The sequence below is a fragment of the Marmota marmota genome, unplaced genomic scaffold (genome assembly GCF_001458135.2).
Source record: "Marmota marmota marmota unplaced genomic scaffold, marMar, whole genome shotgun sequence".
In the NCBI taxonomy this organism is placed as follows: domain Eukaryota; kingdom Metazoa; phylum Chordata; class Mammalia; order Rodentia; family Sciuridae; genus Marmota; species Marmota marmota.
This window is the reverse complement of record NW_026000327.1, coordinates 229514-256368: the sequence shown is the minus strand read 5'-3', so window position 1 is coordinate 256368 and position 26855 is coordinate 229514. Positions and strand designations below refer to the sequence as shown.

General features: G+C 33.7%; 1 protein-coding gene and 1 pseudogene across 1 annotated transcript in view; one reads left to right on the top strand and one right to left on the bottom strand.

Annotated features, from left to right (window-relative positions):
- LOC107158722 (probable ubiquitin carboxyl-terminal hydrolase FAF-X) overlaps positions 1–17333 on the bottom strand; it is a 119284-nt gene extending 101951 nt beyond the window's left edge. The window contains exons 1-3 of the mRNA XM_048797401.1: positions 16923–17333; positions 15318–15366; positions 5132–5380 (exon numbers count right to left, since the gene is read on the bottom strand). Coding sequence (XP_048653358.1) covers positions 5132–5233 — 102 coding nt within the window. The 5' untranslated portion in view covers positions 5234–5380; positions 15318–15366; positions 16923–17333. The remainder of the gene's footprint in view (positions 1–5131; positions 5381–15317; positions 15367–16922) is intronic.
- The window catches only part of LOC107158721, a 72457-nt pseudogene continuing 61955 nt past the window's right edge, over positions 16354–26855 (top strand).

Below are 26855 nucleotides of genomic sequence, written 5' to 3'. Positions count from 1 at the left end.
AAAAAAAAAAAAAAAAAAAAAAAAGAAAAAGAAAAAGAAAAATTCCAGCAAATTATTTTGTGGATTATCAAATAAACTCATTTTTTAGTTTATTTGGTGACACTGAATAACCAACATAATGTTCAAAGGGAAAAACAAAAAATCAGAGGGACAACACTTCTGCACTGTAAGATTTACTATAAAGCAATAGTATTTAAAATAGTGTAATATTTGTGTAAAAAATAGCAGACTTCATTAAAAATTAAAAAAAAACTTGTGCTATGAGAGATACTGCCAAGAGAATGAGAAAACTAATGTCTGCAATCATCAAAAAGTGTTATCTAAAATATACAAGAACTATTTTGCTTTATTTTGTGGTACCAAGCATTGAACATTATAATGCTCTGCCAATTAGCTACATCTCCAGCTCTTTTTGTTTATTTTTGAGAAAGAGTAAGTTGTTTGAACTTGTAATCCTCCTGCTTCAACCTGGCTTACACAGAACTCTTAAAATTAGTAAACAGGTCTTTTGTTGTTGTTTTAAAATAAACAAAAGAGCTGAACAAATAAATCCCCAAAGACAGCATAAAATATGACAAATAACTATATTAGGAGATGTTTAGCATCATGTTACACAAAACACGTTATAGCAAATCGCCATCTGTGACAATAAAGTTAACATACACAACTATTACAATGGCCAAAATTAAAAGCAGTAAAAAGAGATATTACAATTTTGAGAAACAGAAATTCTTTCATTCCTTGAGCGAATGAAAAAAGATAGAGCCCTCTGGGGACACAGTTCCGAAGTTTTTAAAAATAAAACTCAATATACTCTTACCCTAAGATCTAGCAATCATGACCATTAGTAATCAATCAAGTGAACAAAAAATTAAGTTCACAAATATCTTACATTCAGAGCTTTAAAACAGCATTATTTAAAATGGCCCAAAGAGGGAGATTACCAAAATGTACTTCAATAAGTAAATGGATAAATTGGAAGGCTACATATTGTATATCTGTAAATACAAAACATTCTGAAAAAGGCCAAACTAGAGAACATAATAAAAAAAATTAGTGATTAGGATTTAGAGAATAGAGGGAATAAAAAAGAAAGAGAAACTAGGTATATGACAAAACTCAGAATATGTAATACACAAAGTAAAACATGATGAAACATAGACTTAGGGTGATAATGATGTGACAATGTGTCACTGTGACAACTGTCCTACTTTTTTTAATATTTAAAATGGCATCATGGATTTCACAGGTATTAGCAACAGGAAACAACAAAAATGAATGCATAAAAAAACCAATAGGAGACATATCACACTATATTAAGGCACCCCCACACATCCAAAATGTGGTATATATTTGTACCAATATGTGAAAGGTACTTTTCTACTCTGTGGGTAGAAGAATCAGAAGGAAATTAACATATCTCTACATAAACATTAATGGAAAATTATCAAGAAAGGAGCCTTATTAAAAAAAAAAGTTTTTTAGCTATAGATGGACATAATACTTTTATTTGTGTGGGACTGAGCATCAAATCTAGTGCCTCCTACATGCCAGACAAGCACTCCACCACTGAGACACAATCCCAGCCAAGGAGCCTTATTGTTGATTTAGGTACATTTTATAGGTTCAAAATAATACCCATCTGACTGAACAACAAAATGAAATGGGCAAGTTCACAACTATCAGTGATTCTCAACAAGTTAAAGAAAACAACAACAAAAAAAATCAGCAGACTTAAAGCAAAATAAGACAAAACCACACATCTACCTTGACAAAGGTGCCAAAAACATACTTGGAGAAAAGACAGACATTTTAAAAATTGTGCTGGGAAAACTAGTTATCCATATGTATAAAAATGAAAGTTGAGCCTTATCTCTTTGCCTGTACAAAAATCAACAAAAAGATCAAAGAGCTAAGAATTAAATCACAAACTATGCAACTCTCAGAAGAAAATGTAGCACACGGACATAGGTAATGACTTTGTCAAGAGACTCCCAAAGCTCAGGAAATAATGCCAAGAGTTAATAATTGGAATGGCATCAAATTAAAAACTTCTACACAGCAAAGGAAATAGAACCTACAGAACAGGAGAATGTCTTTGCTAGTTACTCTTTTGGCAAAAGATCAATATCTAGAATATGTAAAGAACTCAAAATGTTTTCTCGGACTATACCCAAAGGACTTAAAAACACCATACTACAAAGACACAGCCACATCAGTGTTTATAGCAGCACAATTCACAAGAGCTAAACTGTGGAGCCAACCTAGATGTCCCTCAGTGGATGAATGGATAAAAAAATGTGGCATTTATATACAATGGAATATTACGCAGCACTGAAAATGAACAAAATCATGACATTTGCAGGTAAATGGATGGCTTTAGAGAAGATAATACTAAGGGAAGTTAGCCAATCCCCAAAAAACAAATGCCGAATATTTTCTCTGATATAAGAATGTTTTCTCTGATATAAGCGAGGGTGACTCATTTTGGGTAGGGAAGGAGAGCATGGGAAGATTAGATTAATTCTAGATAGGGAAGAGGGGTGGAAGGGAAAGGGAGGGGGAAGGGGATTAACAAGGGTGGTGGAATGTGATGGTGATTGGGGCCAACATACCTTACATACAAACAGAGATGAAAAATTGTGGTATATAGGTATACTAAGAATTGTAATAAAAAAAGAGTACATGTATAATGGCATAAGTTAGCATGAACATACTGTATGTACAGAGATACGAAAAATAGTGCTCTATACGTGTAGAAAGGATTGTAATAAAAAATAAAGAACTCAAAAACTATACCAAAAAAAAATAATAATGCTGGGGAGCATATGGAGAAAGAGGAATACTTTTATACTGTGGTTGGAGTGTAAGTTAGTACAATTACTGTGGAAATCAGTAAAAGGCACCTCAAAAGACTAGGCATGGAATTATATATGACCCACATACCACCAAATACCACTTCTTGGGAGAATCTTACTACAGTGATACATGAATACCTATGTTATAGCAGCACAATTCATAATAGCCAAATTATGGAACTAGCCTAGCTGTCCATCAATGGCTGAATGAAGGAAGAAAATGTGATGTTGTACATGATGGAGTTTTACTTAACTATAAAGAAAAATGAAATTATGACATTTGCTGGAAAATGGACAGAACCATACACTTAAAAGGTTAAGCTCGTATGTTTTCTCTTGTAAGCAGAAGCTAGAGAGGAAAAAGAAAGATAGGTGGAGAAGATCTCATGAAAATGAAAAAAAAAGATCAGTAGAGGAAAGGTACCAAGGGGTGGGGAGGAAGTGCTAGGGAATGACTGTGGCCAAATCATACAGTTATGTGTTGTGGTATGCACAAATACTTAACAACAAATCCCATCAGTATGTTCAATTATAATGCACCAATTAAAAAATGTGGAGAAAAAAGTTCAGTATACTTTAAGCAAAACAACACATCAAAAAAGCATATACAGGGCAGAGTTACTGCTCAGTAGTAAGAGTGCTTGACTAGCATGTGTGATTCGATCCCTAGCACCACACGAAAATAAATACAATAAAGGCATTTTGTCCACCTACAACTAAAAAAAAAAATTTAAAGCACATACAGCAAATTGTTAATGACATAAATGAATGCATGTCATTATACTTTTTTGGATACTCATGAAACTGTATTAATTATATATGCTATATCATGCCACAAGTCTCAACAAATTGTCTAAGTATAACATAACACTGTATTCTATCAACAAAGGAATTAACCCATAAGACAGTAACAAAAGAAATATCCTAAAAAACCCTCAAATGGGGCTAGGTTTGTGGCTCAGTGATAGAGTGCTTGCCTCACACGTGTGAGGCATTAGATTTGATCCTCAGCACCACATAAAATAAATAAAACAGAGTCCATCTACAACAAAAAATATACTATAAAAAAAAAGAAAATCCTCAACCCTCAAAATGAAACATGTTTTATCTAAAAATATTCTTAAATCCCAAATTAGAAAATTTTAATAATAAATGTATCTATTAATAAATAAAAAGGGGCTGGGGATGTGGCTCAAGCAGTAGCACGTTTGCCTGGCAATAAATGTATCTATTAATAAATAAAAAGGGGCTGGGGATGTGGCTCAAGCGGCAGCATGTTTGCCTGGCATGCGTGCGGCCTGGGTTTGATCCTCAGCACCACATACAAACAAAGATGTTGTGTCTGCCAAGAACTAAAAAATAAATATTAAAATTCTCTCTCTAAAAAAAATAAATAAATAAATAAAAACTGATACAAACAAAATTGTTAGATGTGGTTTGATGAAATTTATAGTCTTAAAAAAAATAAAGGCATTGTGTTGTGTCCATCCACACTTAAAAAATAAATATTAAAAAAATAAAAATAAAAAAGCATCTTTTAAAAAGAATTTGGAATCAATTATCTAAATTATACCTCAAGATTTAGACAAAGTAAACCAAACCCAAAGAAAGCAGAAGGAACAAACCATTAAAAAACATCAATAAAAAAGTTAAACAGGAAAAAAAAAAAATGCAAAAACACTTTTTTATAAATTCTAAATAACTGAGTAACATTCTTGGAATAACATAATAAAGATAAATCACCAATATTAGAAATGAAATTACATTAAACCTTTTATAAATATTCCACTTATTTATATAATCCTTAATACTTCTATTCCAAAGACATAAAAAACAGTAATTTTTTGCCAACTAATTCAAAACAAAATTCTGATAACTACAATCTGTGCTAATCCTGTTGCAAATATTATTCATTTATTCTCATTTAGAAATAGAAAAACTGAGGTATACATTTAGTACTTAACCACAGATTCAAGGTCACTTTCATGGGTTCACAAAGATGGGATTTGAACAAAAATAGCTTATTTCCATTTATGCTTTTAATCAAAGTAACAATGACAATATGTTTATGCTCAGATTTACATAGATGCAGAAAAACAGGGCTAAACACTCAAGCATGAATAATAACTAGAATTTCCTGTTACTAATGACATAGTCAATTTTAAGTGCAACTGAAAATCACAACAGCTTTTCTGATTACTCTACAAATTATTCAGAATATGTTCCAAGGTTTCATATTTCCTTATATCCAAACAACACAACCTTAATCATACCTGGTTCTGTTGGAAAGGAGGCTGAGACTGTCCATCAGGAGCCTGGACCTGGCTGTCATTCCCTCCCACTGGAGAGCCACGAGTTGTGGCTGTCATACTCATCAAAGAATAGATCTTTGCTATTTTGTCTGTTTATGTAGTTGTCCTAAGAAATTATAGTCCACTTATAGGAGATGAAGTACCAGCATATGCCAGTCCTAAAAATCTCCAATTCAAAGACAAACCATTCTGCAGAAACCATTTCATAACCTAAAAGTAGAAGGGGAAAAAAAGGGTAGAATTTTTTAGCATCTTAAAAAGATAAATAAGAAACCAGCCCATTTTAAATTTGATATCACCAGAGTCTTTACAGTCAGTAACAGAGGATTATAAAAACAGAAGACAAGTAAAACAAGCTAAAATTTTATTAAAACTTGTACTCACCTCAATAAATTCACATTTTTACCAAGAAAACAAGTCCTATTACCAGTTCTTTTAGGGGAGTCACCAATACATTCTAGGAATCCAAATAGAATACAGGCCCTTGTAGTTTTATAGTAGGAATTCTTCATAATCTAAATAGCAGAGGACAGAATTTCTTGAGGTCCTTTAAAAATGCTGTAATTCAAACTCTATAGTCTATATCAAATCTATAAAAAGATCTTAAGCCCAGAAATTGATATGTCTTTAAAATCTCCAAAGTTGATCAAGGCTGAGAACTAGATTTATCTCCCTAAAAAAAAAAATCAAAATTTCAAAGCCAAGCTGGAAGAAAATAATCTATGTCATCTCTGTATCTACAACATTATACTCCCCTCTCCACCCTATTCAGAAAGGGAATGGAAAGGTGGGGGGAACAGAAATCAAGCAAAGAACATAACCTTAAAAGTCAAAGAAATATATGTATGTACTAAAGACATAGGTGAAGTAATAATCAATTTAATAACTACTTCTTAAGAAGTCATATATTCTGTGAAGAATTTTTCTTCTTCCTATAAATCTATGAAGTAGAATTATCATTTACCTTTATAGACAGCAAAATCGGTGAGCTATTGAGATAAGTACAAAGTCATAAAAAGTGATTTTAACTTAGTCACATTAAACTACTATAACCTCATTAATAGTCATAGCAAATCAAATTCTAAAAATTACATGATTTTTTTCCTTTAATAAGACTCAAAAGAAAAATTAAGAGTGATAATAAACATTATTGAGGCAAAGGTCAGAGACAGACTTTTCTTAAAAAATAAAATGAAAAATCTAGATAAGAGACAATTAGCTAACTGTGTGGTGGTGCAACTCTGTAATCAGATATTCAGAGGTGAAGGCAGGATGATTACAAATATGTGAGTAGACTGAGCCAATTTGGCAAGACCCTATCTCAAAGTAAAAGGGCTAAGGATATAGTTCACTGGTAGAGTATACCTGGGTTCAGTCCCCATTACAAAAAAAAAAAAGAAAAGAAAAGAAAACAGGAGAGAAAGAAAATCATGTTTCCATAATAAGACTAGAGGGAAAATGAACAAAACCCTGACATGTGTGTGTGTATCTTTATAATGTACCCTACTAAAAACCACCAATATCTATGATGCCTCTCAGTAAATTCTTGAATTCTGTCTTTCCTTTTTTTGCAATATTGTTTGTGTTCAAACTGTAAGTCAGGATTGTCAATGATGACTTTAAAAAAAAAAATCAATCAATTCCTCTATAACTTTGGCAAACATCTTTGTAGAGTTTTTTTGTTGTTGTTTTTTAACGAAGGATAGAAATGAAGCATGTTTCAGTATCAAAGTTCTACAAAGCTTTGTCAGGTCATACATATTTCATCACAATTTAACTATAAGCAAAATGTCTAATAGAATTTAAATGAAAAGGAAATCCAATGTATATCCCCCACCAATCAACAATCTATAGGGAATGAAGTAAGAAGTGAAAAACAAAATAAAACAAAAAAGCCACAACAATTACAGAAAAGAAGTTATTCCCAATAAAAATACAGGTGAAAACCGAAAAAAAAAGGCCTACTCTTTCATATTCTAAATTAAACAAAAATCCTCACCTCAAATCCAGGAACTTCCATATGATGAAAAACTAACAAAACAAAATAATTCCTTTTTAACCCTGATTTAATCTACTTAAAGAACTGAAGAAGAAGAAAAATCTGTTGACTACCATATCCAAAATATTATCCTTTCACTGCTTGTAGGAATAAAAAGAAGGCAGCCTACATATTGGAAGACAATTTGATATTTTCTTACAATGCTAAAAATAGTCTTAATATATAACCTAGCAATTATATATCTAGAAATTTACCAAAATGAATTACAAGCTATGTATACACAACAACCTACATACAAAGGACAACAGCTTTAATTATTAATAAATTAAGTGACCCAAATTAGAAACTATATAACCTTCCATATAAAGATAAACTATCCCACACATCCACAAAAGTAATATTACTCATTTGCTGAAAACAGCAAGTGAAATGCCCTAGTTTTAATGCCCAGCCAACAACAAAAATAAATAAAACACAAGCAGAACAGGCTCAGCTCAGACCACAAAAGACACAAAAAATTTTAAATAAATACTGTTAAGAATCTAACCTAAGGGGCTAGGGTTGTGGCTCAGCGGTAGAGTTCTTGCCTATCACACGTGAAGCCCTGGGTTCGATCCTCAGCACCACATAAAAATAAATAAATTATTGTGTCCAACTACAATTAAAAAAAAAAAAATCTAACCTAAAAGATCAGTATGTATAGACACACACACAAAAAATGCCTGCCAGCATCACAGGAAAGAACCAAGTTGATAAATAGGTTGAAGGAACAGATTTTAGAGCCCTGAAACTACTTTTAAGGATATTATACTGATGAACATAAGAACTTACCCGTTTGTAGAAGACCTTACCCATTTGTCAGAACCAAAAAAACCAAAAAACAAAACAATTTGTTATACTCAGTTAGCTGCTTATAATCCTTGAAAAAACTGTGTATCAAATGGGACTCACTTTAGAATTATTCCAAAACTGTCACAAAACATAAATAACACAAGAATCTTTAGGGAAAAGAGATAAAAAGAACTCTCTGGGTTTCTATAAGGTAAAACTACTCTAAAAACTAAAATCCACTATTTTTCAGAAACGTTGACATGTAATTAAACTATAGTTAGTTCAATGAGATCCTCAAAATTTTGCCCAATGGAAGTAGCCTCCAAATCAAAATGCTTGAGAACTTATCTCCTAAGAAATACAACAAAAACAGTAAATCCCTTTTCCTGATACTGCAATTAAAATGAATCAACATCAATTTTACCTGAAACCATCTGTACCAACTTTTAATCAATGTATCTCTTTAATCAATGTATCTTCTTCAAACCAAAATAAATAAATAAAAAAATTTAACTCGATATTATTTTCTCTAATAAGTTAATACATGTAAGCATCATTAATGTTCTTAAAGCTGATTAGGAGTACCCTTAACATACCAGCTAACACTTGCTCCCAACTTTAGGGCTACTTCAGTGTTGTTCATATGGTAAACACTCTGCCAATGGTGGTTAAAGAAATAAGGTCTCCTTATTAGTGAACCATCTTAGATATAGATACTATTGCCATAGACCATAGCTTTGGATAGTTCACAGAAACTCACAAAAACTTTAAATTACAGATATCTTATAGAGAAGTACCTTGCCTCTTACCTTAGTATGTAATGGACAGAAAAGTCAAAATCACATTAAGCAATCTCTCTACTTCTATACTATGGTATTTCAATTCATAAAGCATTTTCCCCCCTAAACACTTTTCATTCAAATTGTTATAAATATTGTTTTAATTCTTCAGTTCTAACAAATCTATAAAACCACACAGAATCATCTCCCAACCCCTCTACAAAACACAAATTTTATCATGTCACTTTCATAGCCCCTCCTTCAAAGCCATACTTCATTGCTTAAAAATAAAATAAAGTACCTTAACTTGACAACTGAAATCACTCATTTTCTAATCTAATTCACACTAGTTTTCTAATCTCATGTCTCATATTTTCCTGGTATGGATTATTTTAGCCTTGGTACAGGTTGAGTATACTACTACTATTATCTACTACTATTATCTATAACCAAAGCTTCCATTTTTCCATTTCAGAATGTTTCTCTGGAAGTACTTGCCCCAATTCACGCAGTTACCAAAATCTTACAGCTTTGAAGATCAACATATATTATTCAATCTCAAACTAGAATGATTTTCTTCACTTCTTCTATCGAATATTCCACAACTACATATTGAGTCTTTAAACTATACAATTAAAAATTTTCATATCTCCCTATGTCTAGGATGATATTAAAAAGTACAAAAGTTGTAGTAAAATAAGTCCAAACCTCAATAAGGTTAAATAACTGGTTTACTAGTTAGCTGAAAAGCTAAAACTGAAAAACAAAGTCCCTTGGCTGATACTATTTCTCTCATTAACAAACACTCCCTTAGTCAGAAATGTTAATCATACACAAAAGTCAGTTATATCCCTTAGGAGACAGCCCAGAAAAATCTTCACACAGCATGTATAATAGTTTCTTTAGACTCTATCATGGAGCATATATCATTGTGCAAGTACAGAAAAGCCAACAAAACAAGTGCTGAATTCTATCAACTGAACCAGATACTATGCTATAGACATAAACTCAAACTCTCAAAGGGAAGACAAAACCTAAAATGGTAAGAGAAAGGAGTTAATTTTACTTCAGAATTCAAAGAAAAAATAAATCATTATCTCCTGGAGATAAAAAGACAATACCTTCAATAAGACAAATGAGGCAGTGTAGATCACACAATGATAAGGAAACACAGGACAGGCAAATAGAATAAAAAGATTAAAAAAGAATAAAAAGGAATAACAACAACAACATATAATAAGAATGAAGGAAAAAGACCACAAAATTACATAAATTGTGGATGGTCCAAACCACAACTGGAAAACAGTAAACAACTACAGAAAGGTGGTCTGGAGTTATGTCAAAATAACTTCATTCCAGTAGAATTAGCATAAGAGTTTTATATAGTAAAAGGAACCAAAAAAGCCTTCTGTGATTTTTCTGGTTCATATTTCAACCTGTTCCAAGGCTAAAATAATTCAGTAAAAAGTAATTCAATTTTAGTCATCTGATATTTATGTGGCTCAGAAAATGAGAGCCTCAAATATCAAGTTAAGGAATGTATTAATGGACATTACTACCTTAGAATTCTCCTCCAACCTTTGTTTTCTCCTTTAATTAAGCAAATCAATAACAATCTCCAAGCTAAAATTCAAATCTATGAAGAGAAATATAACTTTGAACAAAGAAATAATAATAACCTTGTAGACTTGGATATCTCAATCTCAGCATGTTGCTACTTGGGGCCTTAGGGAATGGTAACAGAACACTACAAGATGTTTAGGAGTATTCCTGGATACTACCCACTAGAACTCAACCACGATCTACCCATCATGACTACAAAAAAAAGTCTTAAGACATTGTGGAATGTTCAAAGCTTCGGCAGATTCAGTCTTTGTTGAGAAACACTGTTTTAGATACTGATAGTTGTGTACTATTAGCAAAATTCACATTATCTCTTGTTGTATCATTTATTATGATTCTGCTTACTGTATTCCTATAAAATGTTATGAAGAATATAATAAATATATTAATTAAGGGTGATTAAGTAAGTCCTGCCTATAATTATTTCCTTGAAGGTCTGGACAATCACTCCAAGTAGAAAGTATTCTAAATTAGCAAATAATGCATTACTGAAAACATGATGAAATTCAAATAAATCAAGATAAAATAACACAACATTTTTAGGAGAGTCTCTCATTCAAACATTTTTACACAATAAAACATCATAAAGTCCCCAATAATAACTGTGGCAAGCTTCTAATATCAGTCACAATTATGCTGCCTCTTGATAGTCCTGTCATGTTTCCATTAGTTTAGGCCCCCACCTACTGGTTTGAACTTAACTACTTTAACCCTGAGATTGTACTCTCTTTCTCTTCTTGCCTGTTTGTTTATTCTTGATGTATGTAGCAAAACACTATGCTGTGACCTGTTTATGTCATAAAGAGAATCACATGACAAGAAAGAAAGAAGGCCCTATAGTTAACAATGAGTAAGGAATTGTGGCCAGCAAACACTCCCCCACCACTCTGCCCCTGCCAAACTGTATTCTGTTCATGACTATCTAAGTTTGGAAACAAGAGCCATTCTCAACCTACTCTTTAGAGACTACAATCTCAAGCATAACCAAACTACAGCCTGAGACCCTGAGCCAAACAACTAAGACATGTCTATATTTCTCATCAACAGATACTATAAGATTAAAAATTGTTATTTCAAGTCGTTATAATAGGATATTACATAGCAAGAACTAATAAAATACCTTTTAAAATAAGCTTTACATAAATTTTCTGCATTGTTTTTTTTTTTTTCCATTTTAATCATTCTATACACCACTGAACGAGGTCAACTAATATAATCAGGAAGAAAAGCTCAGCTAAAATTAATGAGTCATGGTTTCCACATTCCTTAGCAGTTCCCTTAGTTTATATTAAGCTCTCATTTGTCACTTCAATCAAAACTTTCAATTGTGTTTTTCTTTCATCTTATAAAATCAACTGATATTACAAATAATTATGCAAAATACTCCTTCATAAATATAACAATTCCCAAACTGAATTGTTGTTAGGCAGATCATATCACCATGAAAAAAAAAAAACAAAACCAAGAAATCTTTCTTATCAGCTACTTCATGGTCTGAAAGAACAGGTTTGCAGTTGTCAACACCTTAATGCACATAATGCACAATGAGCTCTATAAAAAGTCAAATATATCACAGCTAAGGACACACTGGTATTTAAAAACAAATTTGTTTTAACTGGTTTTTTTTTTTTTTTAAGAGAATGAGCCCTGAAATTCAGACTATTCAAAAAATTGTAGTACAAGGAAATAGCTCTAATATCTTCAATTGTTATACAGATTTAATATAATAAACTTAATATTAATGAGTTTCTCTTATTTTACACACAAGTCTAATTCTCTTCCCAGTATGCTTCAGATAAAAAGGCAGCTAAATCTAGAATTGAATAGCAATACAAACTAGATAGCTCAAAAAAAAAAAAAAAATTAACAGCCCAAAGCTATTTTAATGTTTATGTGAAGCATTCCTTAACTCCCAACAACCAGTGAAGTTGAAAGGCAACACCGTCAAGTTTCAGTCTCAGATCTACAATTAGAATCTCCTAGTATAGAATCTCCTAGTATTTATTGTAGAATAAGATCTAGATAATCACATATTTCAAATAGCTTCACAGGTAACTGAAACACAGTGAAGTTAGAAAATCACGATTATTTAATGCCTTTAAGAAGAATAAAGACGTGCTGTCAAACATAAGTAGCACACCTTTGTAAATGCATAATAAAAACTAAAATAGAAAAAATAAATTTAAGAATAAATTCAGGTAAAATTTCACATCAAGATAACATTTTACATCCTTAAAACTATATTATAATGGTTATCATTTTATAATTAACATCAAAAATAAAACCTGCCTGGAACATGATAAATCCACCTTACTATATATAAAGTACTCCAGATTTTATGTTGTTTTTCTTCTTATAACAGAAATAAGATTTTAGCTATTACAGTAGTCCTAATTTTCCATGTTATTTCCCCAAATGTGTCTATGATGGTTCCTGTGCCTTATTAAGAATTCTCACAGATTATACCATTTAGGGACTTTCTTTCTTTCTGAAGGGAACTTAGCACAGGAAACTAAGAAAAAAGAAATACAAATGAATGTCTGTTTTTTTCTATTTCAAAAATATACTGTAAGTTAAAATTCACTCAGCACATTCACAAACAGTTTTAAAAAACTTTTGTGGAAATCAAACTGATTTTAAACATTAATAAAAGCTAAAATTCTTAAATTGAGATAAAACATTTTCATATTAAACCAAATATTCATTTAGGGAATAATACAAGTAAAAAAAAGGCTGGGTTTGTGGCTTGGTGGTAGAGTGCCCACCTAGCATGTGTGAGGCTCTGGGTTTGATCCTCATTTCCACATAAAAAACAAAGATACTGTGTCCATTTACAACTAAAAAAAGATATATGTTTAAAAAAAAAAAAAGTAAATGTCAGAAAAACAAATGCCTCAATTTTTCATCTTTTAGAGACAATAATTTAACTAAATACATTTTAAGAATAAATCCATCAAATCCCAGTGATATGGGAAGCTGAGACAGGAGGATAGAAAGTTTGAGGCCAGCCTAAGCAACTTAATGCAACCATCTCAAAAATAAAAAAAGGGCTGGTAACATGGCTCAGTGGTTAAGAACTGTGAGTTAAATACCTGGTACCAAAAATTAATTATTAAAAATAAAAATAATATTGTTAAATTATATCACATCACAGCAATAACTGCCACAATTGTTAGAATTATTAAGCTTATCAAACCTCAATTTATTCTCTTTTTATAAAAATAAGATATGCCCATGAGATGATAATACAAAATGCTTACTCAGTGCTAGATTAGTAACATTCAAATGACCATTCTGTTGTAAATTTTTAAAGTCCTCAGTTCAAAAAAGCATTTTCTTTCCAGGTTCAAGCCTGTAAGCCTGTATCTGCAATGACCAAGGAGAACAGTAAGAGAATAATAAATTCAAGGCCAGCATGGGTCACATAGTATGACCTGTTTCAAAAATACAGCTTAAAAGGGGGCTTGGCATATAGCTCAGAAGTACAGCATTCCTAGATTGTTTTCACCACCAAAAAACTAATAAAATATAAATAAGATTCCACTGTACAGCCACAACAGGTATAAGAGATATAATTAGCAGCCTCAAAAATTGCTGTTAGGAATATAAAATGAAGCAGTCCCTTTGAAAAACAATTTTGCAACTGTTTAAATTATATACAAATTTAGAGTACAATGGGAATTTTGCTCTACATATTCTATACAAAATGATTAAAACATTAACGGTTCACAAAAAGACTTACACATTAATGTTCTAGTCAATTTATTTTTCATAGTCCCCAAATGTTTAACAACTAATAAAAGGGTAACTGAAATGTAACACAGCCATACAATAAAATACAATTAGAATTAAAAAATGCAATACTGATTCATATTACAATATGAAGGAATCTCAAAAGTATTATCCAGTTGAAAAAAGCTAGACCCCCCCAAAATAATATTTCATATGAAACATCCACAAATGGCAAGTTTATGAAGGATACTGAATTAGAGATTGTCTTTGGATGATGGCAGGATTAGAATGACTAAAAAGAAGCCAGAAACATCTGCTAGAGTGATGGGTTAAGTTTTAAAACTGCATAGAGATGTTAGTTTCAGAACTCTGTAAGTACTATTGTATATATTATTTGTACTTAATAATGCTGTTTAAACAAACTTATCCAAAAATCAAAGGATATAGTTTATTAACTATAAAAACCCATAAAATTTAAAGTCCCAATACTTGAAGGTACACACACACACACACACACACACACAAAAGGCCTACTCTGAAGGTGGTATATGCTTAGCATGCTTGAGGTTATAGTTCAAATCTCAGCACACTTTGAAAAATTATTTTTAACTCAGATTAAACAAAAATTATCTCCACATCAAAACTGCTAAAATATTTATCAGAACTTTCTATAATTTAAAGTTGATTTTATAAAATGATGTATTTGTGCAATTAACCAAGAAGTGATTTTTAATCTCAAGGGACATTTATTTCAAAACAATAACTTGCATTAAAAACCCCTTATCAAAGAAAAATTATTAGGAGATATCTCCTGAAATTATTTTTTTAAGATACTGAAAAAAATGCATTTCAAGGTCCTAGAATTAAATCCCAGAGAATCCTTCCTTTATCAGTTCTACTGACAAGATGAAGTAAACATTTAAGAAACCAAAACTAGGTTTCAATAATATCAGATAAAAAAACTAGTCTTAAAAAATGCTTAGAGGGCTGGGTTTGTAGCTTAATGGTACAGCTCTTGCCTAACAGGTGGTAAGGCACTAGGTTCAATTCTCATTGCTGCATATAAATAGATGATCAGGATGACATTAAACATTCATGTAAATATTGCATAAGAAAAATGAAGAATGGGTAAATCTAACAATATTATTTTTAAGCCAGTGAATTAAAAAATATCTGAGCTCACCCTTGAAACTCCAACTGCAAATACTTCAGGCTTTCATTCTTCCCACACACTGGAACAATAAAGTTTAAAATGTGAAAGTTAAAACAATATGAATACACTCTGAATTGAAAAACATATATATTTCCTTTTATACAGTCTGCAAACACTTCATATTTGGAGAAGTCAAAATGTCATTTAATTAGCAACTAAGAAAATTTTATAGTCTGCTTAGATTTTTAAGGTCAGGATTTTAGATTACCATGCTAGTAGAGTTAACCAGTATTTAATTACCACTTAACTATTACTGCTAATGAACCCGAAGAAAAGACTTGTGGCAAGTTTTCTAACTTAAAAAAAAAAAAAAAAAAACAACCAGAAAAACACAAATTCTTTTTTAAATGCAAACTATACAAATATTCCTTGGATTTAGAAAGATGAATAATTTTCCTTATAAGCAACGTCCTGTTAAAAATTGCAGCATGTCATCTATAAATCTTAAATTGCAAATCTTTGAACAAATTATCCAAATACCTGTAGGGGGAATCACACAGCAAAAAATAAGTAACGATATAACAGAATCGTATAAAATCCTTTAAATGCGAATTTTCTTAAAACTCTTAATTCTAGTTTCCACAAAATCTCATACAAATCAGACACATGCTCAATGTTATTTTGCAGTCACTGAAATAAAAACACACCTGAGCTCACCCTTGAAACACCAACTGTGTTTTATGAATATGAAAAATTCTATTTCCGAAATTTAATGTCTGTTCCAAAAATATCTTTTGTCACTAATAAACTCAGACATGTTTCTGTACAAATAGAGAAAACAAACAGAAAGGTGGTAGATACTAAGCTAGTTTGGAAAGAATTCCTTCATGAAAATATTTTTCCGTTAGCAAAGTGGAAGGAATAGAATAAGAGGGCACATACGGTTCAGATTCTTAGGTCGAAGGTCCGAGAAGCTGAGGGTTATGTTAGGGGGTGCGTGAGAAGTCCCTGCTGATGGCCAGATACAGGTGAGGCCTAGTTCTATTTTAAAACACTTCGTCTCGTAATGGCGTTTTGGTTTCAAGAGCCTTCGTTCAGCAGAGAACCCAGCTGCAAGGCTGAAGACCCCAGGCGGTTGCTCCCTGGCGTAGATTTAAGATTCAGATACAGTTTTGCTCATTGCCTTACCAGAAAACTCAATACAACGACTTTACCTCACGCACTACAGAAAGGGGAACCCGGGAGGGGGAGGAGAGGATGAAGGGACCGGCCATTTTTCCTTACAGTCCATAATACACCAACATTAGCGTCAACCAAGCCCACCAAACCGTCGCATCCCAGAAGCTCCGAAGCCTGGCGAAAGGAAGAAACCCGCACTCACACCGGTGCCGCTACTTAGCCCTCCTACTCCCTCGGATTCCGTTTTTGGCCGGGAAGTGTGAGTTAACGCACCACACGACACCGCCCGGATCCTCTGAATCAGGCCACTGAGTAGCGTGAGGTTTGACTGCCGAGGTTTTGACCACCGAGGATAAACTAGCGTATACGCCGCACTTTGGCCCACGGATGCCTTGTCACAAAAGTGATCACGGCCACTGCCTCCCACTCTTCCTTAGTAGGCGGCGGCCCTCTTACCTCTTCTCGTGCTAGAGCTGGGGCTTTCGCTAAGCTCCGACTGACTCTCGGTGGCAAGTCAATCTGAGTCACGTTCTCTGGCTCCCCCAGCCGCTAGAGTTTCACTTTCCGTCCTCTTTTAGCTGTTCTGGGCTTAGAGTCTTCGTTATTACTTCCTTCCAAATCCCGGGGCCGACGCTAATACCAGGCACTAAAGAGGTCGCCTCCTATGAGGGAAAAGCAACTGTGAGGGCGAACCCGACCAAGGGTAGTTAGTCGTGTGGAGTGTGGGAGGGGCTCAGTTCAAGAAAGCCGGAAATGCGCGAGCTACCGGGAGGTGGTTAAAGACAGACGACTAGGCCTGTCCAGTCAGTCTGGAGGATAAGACAAACGAAAAACAACAAATAATAAAAGGCTTATCCAGTGGGGTATTGTAGCGGCGCCAACGAGAGCCGGGAGGAATACCGCCAAGCACAAAGCTCCGCTCCTCTGCCCTCCCCCACTTTCAACCCAATTCTTCCTATTCACATCTTCCTTTTTGTCCCTTCTCTCTCCCACTCTCCAGGTTACGTAGTTTCTGCTCCACAGGAGAATATCTCTGTATGTGCGGCAGAAATCTAAACTTCTGCTTAAGCGTTTCAATCGTGGAAGGTGTAAGGGTGCCTAACATCAGTCAGGACTCCATCCCGAGGGACAAATTACAGCAGGGCCCTAAATAACTCAAAAACAAGAATTTTTGTTTTTGAGTTATTTAGAGCAAAAGCAGGCTCAAAGGTCAGCTGCAGTAGTAGAAGGAGCTATTAGACTGCAAAGTTGGTGTGATTTGGGGACTAGTAGGGTGTATGACCTGGATGGAAAAGGCAGTATTGCCCGACGAAGAACTACGCGGGGGTTGGGAGACCGAAGAATTAATCTTGAGTACTATTTCGTTGCTTTGACGGCTTAGTTTGCAGGTCGAGGTTTTGCTACGATGTGAATCTCCGCCAAACTATACTGTTAATATCACCAGGCTTCCTTTTTTTCTAGGATGGGCAGTAAGGAGAGAAAAAAAAAAATTGGGGAGGGAACTATTGAAGAGATCTTGACTGATCTGCCGAGTCTTCGTGGTGCACCCTAATGGAGCTGTTTTGGCGCAACTTTCTTAAGGCTACTTGGGCAGCGTCAGACATCCTGACATAGTCTGTGCTAAGGGGTGGGAGGACGTAGTGGTGGGGGATCGTGGCCTATCGGCAAATGTAAGGAAACCTTGTTTGTTATTTCCTGTACGACACATTAGTTGATCTGTGGAGTTTGTTCCTAAATCTATTAATATGATTAATTAATTAATATTTTATAATAATATTAACTAATTAATATTAACATTTTATTAATTAACTTCGTATGTTAAAACGATTCTGGAATAGTCTTTTTCTGGGTCATGATGTAGAATTTTGTTATATATTGCTGATGTAGGATGATTCTTATATGTTACTGGATTCAGTTTTTAGTTATTAATTGTGCTTTGTGTCTGCTTTATAGCATTTCAATTACAATTGCAGGTATCAAAAGATAAAAATTAGAAATTCGGTCGTAGATACAGTTGACTTTTACTCACGATGCCGAATTTAGACAGTCTGCATTTTACAAAGTGAAATGAAAGCTCCAACTGGGTTGGACCAAACCAGTAGTTTTTTTTTTTTCCTAAGACAAAAACATGGACACCAAACAAAAGGAAAAATGCTGATTGAGTAACATCAAATTTTTAAAATTTTTCTTACAGGGTTAAACAATGATCGTCTTTATTACAAATGCTGACTAAGGTGCTGGAACATATTTTCAAGGAAAAAATATTCTGTTTTAGGGTCTCTTATTGAAGTTTCAGTTTGAATAGTAGCATTTAGTATGAATGACACATTTTTGTTTCCTTAGGAAACAGGAAAAAGTTTAAACAATAGTTTAAATGGCTCAGTATGACAAACTAAAACTTATAAAGTTCAGAGCCTTTTCCCCATCTTTTGTCTTTGTTCTTTTTAGTAACTACTGACTTTACCTTTAATACTTTTTGTTTTAAATGTAACATGGCTTGAACCCAGGGTCACTGTACCACCAACCTACATCCCCAAGTTTTTAAAAAAGAATTTAGGTGGAATTACATGCTTGTATCACAGTACTTGGCATAGCTCTTTTATTAGTGCAAAATTCACTATTATATTATGTCCTAATCTTAAATTTTTCTGTATTCTTTTTCTTTTCTAGACAGGTTTGAAAATAATATACTTGGCCTTCTTTCAATTCCTTTTTCTTTTTATTCATATTAGCATATTTGATAAATTGCAGAACAAAAATATTGACAAAAATTCAACTGAACTGCAAATGAACATTTTTATTGTCTTTTTTCTTAAGCAATATAGCATACCTAGGTGGATCACACACACCAGTAATCCCAGCCACTGAGGCAGCAGAATCACATGTTCAAAGTTAAGCTGGGAAATCATGATTTAGACATAATTAATTAATATTTTATTAATTTTTGCATTTTATTTAACATTTTATTAATTTTAAACATTTTTGTATCTCATGTATGAGATGCAAGAAAGATTTCAGGAGAAATGATTGGATTACACAAGTCTTTACCTAATCAGTGCTTTAATCCACTTAATTAATTAACTGGATGGTAACTGTAGGCAGACGGGGTATGGCTGGAGGAAGTAGGTCCTTGGGGATATGCCTTTAGGATATGTATTTTGTCCTTGTTGATCAGAGCCCTACATCTGCTTCCTGGTGGTCTTGTCCTGCCAGGTCATCAGTTTTACCCTTCCATTATGAGGTTCAAACTTACCCTGACCACAGCAATGAAATCATCTATCTATGGACTGAGATCTATGAAACTGTGAGCCCCAAATAAGTGTTTCCTCCTTTAATCACAGAGATTAAAAAAAAACAACAACTGACTAAAACAAATTTAGCAAGACCCTTTCTCAAAGTTTAAAATTTAAAGAGGGCTGGGTTGTAGCTTTGCAGTAATGCACTTGCCTGGTGTGTGTGTGTGTAATCTAGAGATGATTTAAGTGTACAGGAGAATGTACAAATACTGATTTTTAATTCAGATAAATGCAGTTTAGACCACAGTGATTCTTTACTTCACAGTTTCTACACTAGAGTTACTATTTTTCTATAAGAGGGGCTGGACATCTTTATTTTCCATTATGCTATCATATTTTCAGAAGCAGAGCCAGGTAAGCATAGACAAGAAGTTTAGAACTCTTCCTTCCAACATCCCTTTAAAGAGAGGAGTTTAGAATTGAGTGTGGTGGTGTATGTCTCTAATCTCTGTCTCAAAATAAAACCTAAAAAGGAATGAGGATGTTGCTTAGATTGTTGTTTACCTAAAATACAGAAACCCCTGGGTTCATTCCCTAGTACCATACTACATACACAAAAGTGGAAGTGTTGGCAAAAAAACAGACATGCAAATGAACAAGCTATGCAATGTTCAGACAAAAAAAACCCCAAATTATTATTAAAGGTGTAATTTTTTAAAGGTTCAATTTATCAGGAAGCTTTACACTTACAGAGGAGGAAAAGGAAGGCCAGGCAAGGTTAAGGTGCAGAGAGAGTAGACAGTAAACTATAGGCCAACATGTGTTACAAATTTAGACATAAAAGTCCTCAACAAAATATTAGGAAACTAAAATCTAGCAGTATACAAAAATATTGTTTATTATTCTGAGGAGAATAATGTCCCTCAAATATGTTCACATTTATGATTACGATCATCTCTAAAGATGTTATTTTACATGGCAAGAAAGACTGGATGTTTTTGATGTTGAAGATCTCAAAATGGTCTTCTAGTGTAATCATAAATCCTTAAAAGTGCATAATATTTCTGATGTGTAGTGAGATAAATGACAATGGTAGGAGAGTCTGAAAGATGGAAAGATAATGGCTTTGAGGATACAGGAAGTTGGCTGTGAGCCAAAGGCAAATGGTTTCTAAAACTGTAAAAGGCAAAGTAATGAATTCTTAGAAATATGGCCTTTGACTTAGCCCTGGAAGACCTATGTCAGATTTCTGACCTATGTAGTAAATAAATATATGTCATCCTAAATCATGAAATATGTGTTAATTTGTTGCAGAGCAATAGAGAATTTATGGACCAAATAAAACATTTCAGGAATTTGGGGTGGGCTTCACATCTGAAAATGAATTAACATAATATATACTTTAATAGTCACAAAAATAATTCAACTTAAAAGAATCTAACACTTGAGATTGAAGGTGAAATTCAGTGATGGAACACAATGTACTTAGCTTGCATGAGGCCGTAGACTCAATCCTTACCAAAAATAAAAGGGGGAAAAAAAGTTCAACAAAAGATGAAAGAAATAAAATAAAACTTTGTGTAATAATTGTTACATAAAAATTCCACAGATAATATCATGGCAATGATAAAAACCTCTAGTAATTTCTGCCTGAAATCAGGAGTAAGACAAAGATGTCTATAAAAATATCTATTCTTGCCACTTTATCATGTTGTAAGAATGATCAGGTAAATATGAGGAGTATAAAGACTGGAAAATGGCATCCATATTAGAAAAATAAAAATTACATGCATCCATGGCATGGTTTTGTATATTATGATATAGTAAACTTCAAAGAAATTCATTAAAACCCTACTGTATCTGATAAATTAGTTCAGCAAAATTGTAGTTCAGTATATAAAACAACTGTATTTCTTTACACTAACAATGTAAACCCCTGAAATTAAGAAACACAATCCCACTATAGCAGATCTTTATAAATTGAATGGATTCCTATATTTCTGAGTTGAAGAACTTTGAAGTGTTAAGATTCCAATACTCCTCACCTTAGTGAATATTCACATCATGTACAAATATAAGACTGGGATCCTAATTGGAATAAGATGTGCTTCATATTTGTATAAATATGTCATGTATAACTAAAAAGAACAAATTAAAAAAAAAAAGATTGTGCTGGGCATGGTGTCACACCTGTAATCCTAGCAGATCGAGAGGCTGAGGCAGAAGGATCTTAATTTCAAAGCCAGCCTCAGCAAAAGTGAGGCAATAAGCAAGTTAGTGAGACCCTGTCTCTAAATAAAATACAAAATAGAGTGGGGGACATGGCTCAGTGGTCAAGTGACCCTGAGTTCAATCCCAGGTATTATCCCCCCTCCCCAAAGAAAAAATATTGTAATACTCAGCAAATTGATCTAAGGATTTAGGGACATGAACTTGTCAGAGGATATCTACCAATGGAAAAATTTCAGACTTTGAGAAAATGATCTTAAAAATTCTCATGAAATGCAAGAAGAGCCAAAGCAATCGTGAAAAAGAACAGTCAGAACATTGTATCTTGCTTTAAAACTTTCTGTCAGATTGCAATAATTAACAGTGTGGTAATGATAGAAGGGACAAACATCAATGGAATTAAAAATCAACAAATAAATCTGTACACTTAAAATTATTTTAGGTAGGGGTACCAAAGGCATTCAGTGGAGGAAAGAATCAATAACAGATGCTAAGGTAAGCGGATATCCACATAAAAAAGGTTGAGTACTTCTATTATACCACACATACAAAATAAAGCATAGTCTTAAATGTAGAGTAAAACACTTAGAAAAGAAAACATGAGATAAGTGTATTTGTAAATGAATACTAACAATATTTAGATATCATAGCAACTCATAGCATGTAAAAGAAAATTGGATTTCTTCAAAATTTAAGACTAAGTCAATCAAGTCTATTAGAAAAATGTGTTTAGGGTTTATATCTATCATATAAATTAATATAATAAAAAGTTAAATAAACTTATAATTTAATAATAATAAGCTAAATAAACCCATTTTTAAGCTGCATAATGGATGTAAGAGATATCTATGAAGTTTTATGAGTTAGCAATAGGCATATTAGAAAATGTTCAACACTTTCTCTTATTAGTCAAAATCCAATATAATACTATAGCAAGTTGATTAAAGTAAAAATGTTGTATAATAATAAGGGCCAACAAAGATATGGAGAAACACTGCTGGTGGGAACATAAAATTGTGTGACTGCTTTGACAAACATCTAGCAATTCCATAAAAGGTTAATATAGACTCAGCAATTTCACTCTTAAAAACACGCATAGAAGGGCTGAGGTTGTGACTCAGCGGTAGAGTACTCACCTAGCACATGCGAGGCACTGGGTTTGATGCTCAGTGCCACATAAAAATAAAAACAAATAAAAATAAGTGTATTGCGCCCAACTATGACTAAAAAAAGTAAAAAAAAAACCACACCCAAAAGAAATGAAAATATATATTCATACAAAAACTTGAACACGCATGTCTTTAGCAGCCCTATTTATGATACTGTTACTACAGGAAGGAGCATATAGTCTTTATTTTCTGTTTACACAGTGAGAGATGAGGCTTTAAACTGTAGAGTGCAGAAAGGATAAATGTTGAAAATGGTTTGGCCTGTTGAGGGCCAGAAGCATACCCCTTAATTGTAAGTAGTAAATAGTTGCTTACCTTAATTAATCTAAGTCAGTTGTTCTTAAACTTTTTAGAATGAGAATCTCTTTGCATTCTTTAAGTATTATTAAGACTTAAGAACTATGTATATGAATTGAATCTGTTGATATTTACCTACTTGAAATTATAGCTGACAAAATTTTAAGGCACATGCATCTTGTTAACTTAGAGTAATGATGGCATTATGTCATATAACTTCTGAACAATTCTGTACATTCATGACAGAATAACAACAAAAAGGGCAAGTGACTTTTAAGAATTATTATGGAAATAATTTAAATCTGTAAAGTCTTTTAGATCTTAGATCTCAAAGTATACTTTGAGGACTGTTTTGCTCCAATCTGAATAAGATACCCACTGCCAGTTTGCCAGTCAACTAAAATGGCTGATATTCCCTCTAATATATTAGCTTATTTAATATCTTCTGGATGTAGCTGATGATAGACACATTTAGAAGATGATCAATAGAACCCAAGTCCATGGTACACACACTATATATTTGATACTGTGATATAATATCTTCTGTATTAGCTATTTATCCAGAGAAGGAGAATCCATAGGATGTTGGTCTCTTTTAGTAGATAGGGATTTTTTTTTATATTCCACTGTGTTCATGTATCACATTTTCTTTATTCATTTATCAGTTGTAGGCACCTAATTTGGTTCCATATCTTAGCTATTGTGAATGGAGCTGCTGTAAACATTGATGTGGCTGTATCACTGTAGCATGCTGATTTTTACTACTTTGGATATATGCCGAGGAGTGGGATCACTGGGTAAAATGGTGATTCCATTCCAAGTTTTTTTGAAAGCAGTTCAGACTGCTTTTTACAGTGGTTGCACCAATTTTCACTATTAATATAATGTTCAAACAAAGAAAGAAATTGAAGAAGACCTTAGAAGATGGTCTAATGTTTATTAGATGCTGAGGCTGGCTTCGAATTTCTGGTCCTTTTGCCTCAGTCCTTCAAGCCGCTGAGATTAGAGGTGTGTGCCACTGTGCCTGTGTGTACCACTGTGCAGGATGAGAGACAGGAGTCTGATTGACCATTTTATTACATGTGGATTTTAGTTTTTTCTGTACCACTTGTTGAAAAGCTATTTTTTATCCAATGTATGTTTTTGGCACCTTTGTCTAGTATTAGATAACTGTATATGTGGGTTTGTCTCTGTGCCTTCTACTCTGTACCATTAGTCTCATGTCTATTTTTGTGCCAATACCATGCTGTTTTTGTTACTATATCTCTGTAATATAACTTAAGGTCTGGTAATGTGATGCCTCCTGCTTCACTTTTCCTGCTAATCATTACTTTGGTTATTCTGAGTCTCTTTTATTTTTCCAGATGAGTTTCATGACTGCTTTTTCTATTTCTATGAAGAATATCATTGGAACCTTAACAGGAATTGCATTGAATATATGTAGTGCTTTTGGTAGTATGGCCACTTTGATGATATTAATTTTACTTATTCAAGAACTTAGGAGATGTTTCCAACTTCTAAGATCTTCAATTTCTTTCCTCGGTTGAACATTATTCTTAATAGTGATATTTTTCATGAAGCAATGTAATTTGTTATCACAAAAACTTTCAAAGTCAAGTTACATGAGACAGTGGCTTGACATGGCAAAATTGTAGGTCGCCAGGCTTCTTGAGGGGAGCCTTAAAATTTGCATAGATTTCTACCCTCCATATTAATTTGTTACACATAATTTAAGGATAACACATTAAGAAGGACAGAAGAACCATTATTTGTGAAGTTTCTTAAGTAAAAAGAAACTTTTTGCTGGCTGACTCAGAGTCCACAAAGCTACCATGTGGGTAGCTCTGGTTGTTTCCCATGGAGGCAAAAGCTCTTGAGGCTGACAGCTCTCCAATTTCAATGCCCAGGATACTACCTTCTTGTTGACTATTTAAGAGAAGACATCTGCCAGCTAGCTGTGCCTTTAAAATTTGTCTGTGTGTTCCCTGTTTCCTTTTGGGTCCTAAAACTCTCAGGATCATGATTTCCTCATGCTCCTCAATTTCAAGTGGGAGGCAAGCCTGTTAGTGTTCTGAATGATATATCTACTAGAGAAAATAGATAAGTTGGCTTTGTGAACTAGGACAAATGAGGCGGCATTTTACCCTACTGAGAAACAACTAATTGAGTGAAGCTGTGTGCTTCTTGGTGCCATGTTTCCAGCTGCTTTCTTCCACCACACACTTCCACCGTGGTGTTCTACCTTACCTTGAACTTGGAGAAATGGAATCAGCTGGCAACAAACTGGGACCTCTAAAACAACTAGCCCCTAAATAAACTTCCTCCTTTAGTTTTTCTTTTCATGTCTTTTTGGCCACAGCAGTGAAAAAACTGACTAAAGCAATATCTTGGGATAAATTCTCAGAAGGAATCTGCTTGTTTTCTAAAAGCTCTTCGTAGAGCTAACTTCCAATGACCTTGAAAAACCAGCACCCTTTTGTTAACCTTTCCTCCTTTCCTATTTCACTTCCTTTGCTTTCTAGGTTTTTCTCTTGTACTACTGAACAAATGAAACACATACACACAAATCTTTGTTTTGTTTTGTACTTACAAAAGAAAGTATACTGTCACATGTTCTTGTCTATCCTCACAGAGATCTTTTCATATAACTTCAAAACAAAAATACTTCAGTGATTTTTTTAATCACTTGACTTATACTTGAAACATTTTACCAATATTTATTAGATCTAAGATTTTTTAAATATGCCCCTCCATCTTAATTTCCCTCCACTTGTAATATTGTACTTTGCATTTCAGATGCTTTCAAACATTACCTAACAGCAGTGCTTTCATGTAAGAATACTCTTATTACTTAAACATTACTTTATGGCTTTTCATCTTTAAATGCTTTTTGGCTAAAGCATATAACCTTTGACATTTGTTTGTCATTGCATTGTACAACATTCACTATTTTCACACGTCAAGTTTGTCTCCTAAAATTTTATTCTTTCAAAAATAAAACTTAACATGTTGAACAACTGAAGCTATTCAATTAAAACTATTTTCCTCTTGCCTCAATCTCTAAACACCATCATTTTCAACTTTGTGTCTATCAGTTTAACATTGTGTTCCTGCCCACAGAGCATACTGTAGTTTTAAAAATTATGATACAAGAAGGTAGGCGGAACTGTGACCACCGACAGAACAGGCCCAGCGGCCTGCTGAGGGGCAGAGCCGCCCCCTCCCCCCGCGCCTGCAAGGTAGGCGGAACTGTGAACACCAACAGAACAGGCCCAGTGGCCCGCGGAGGGGCAGAGCTGCCAACCACGCCTGCAAGGTAGGCGGACCTGCGACCACCAACAGAACAGGCCAGACCTGCAACCGACAGACAGAACAGGCCCAGTGGCCTGAGGAAGGGTAGAGCCGCCCCCACCCTGTGCCCGCAAGGTAGGCGGACCTGCGACCCACTGGCAGAACAG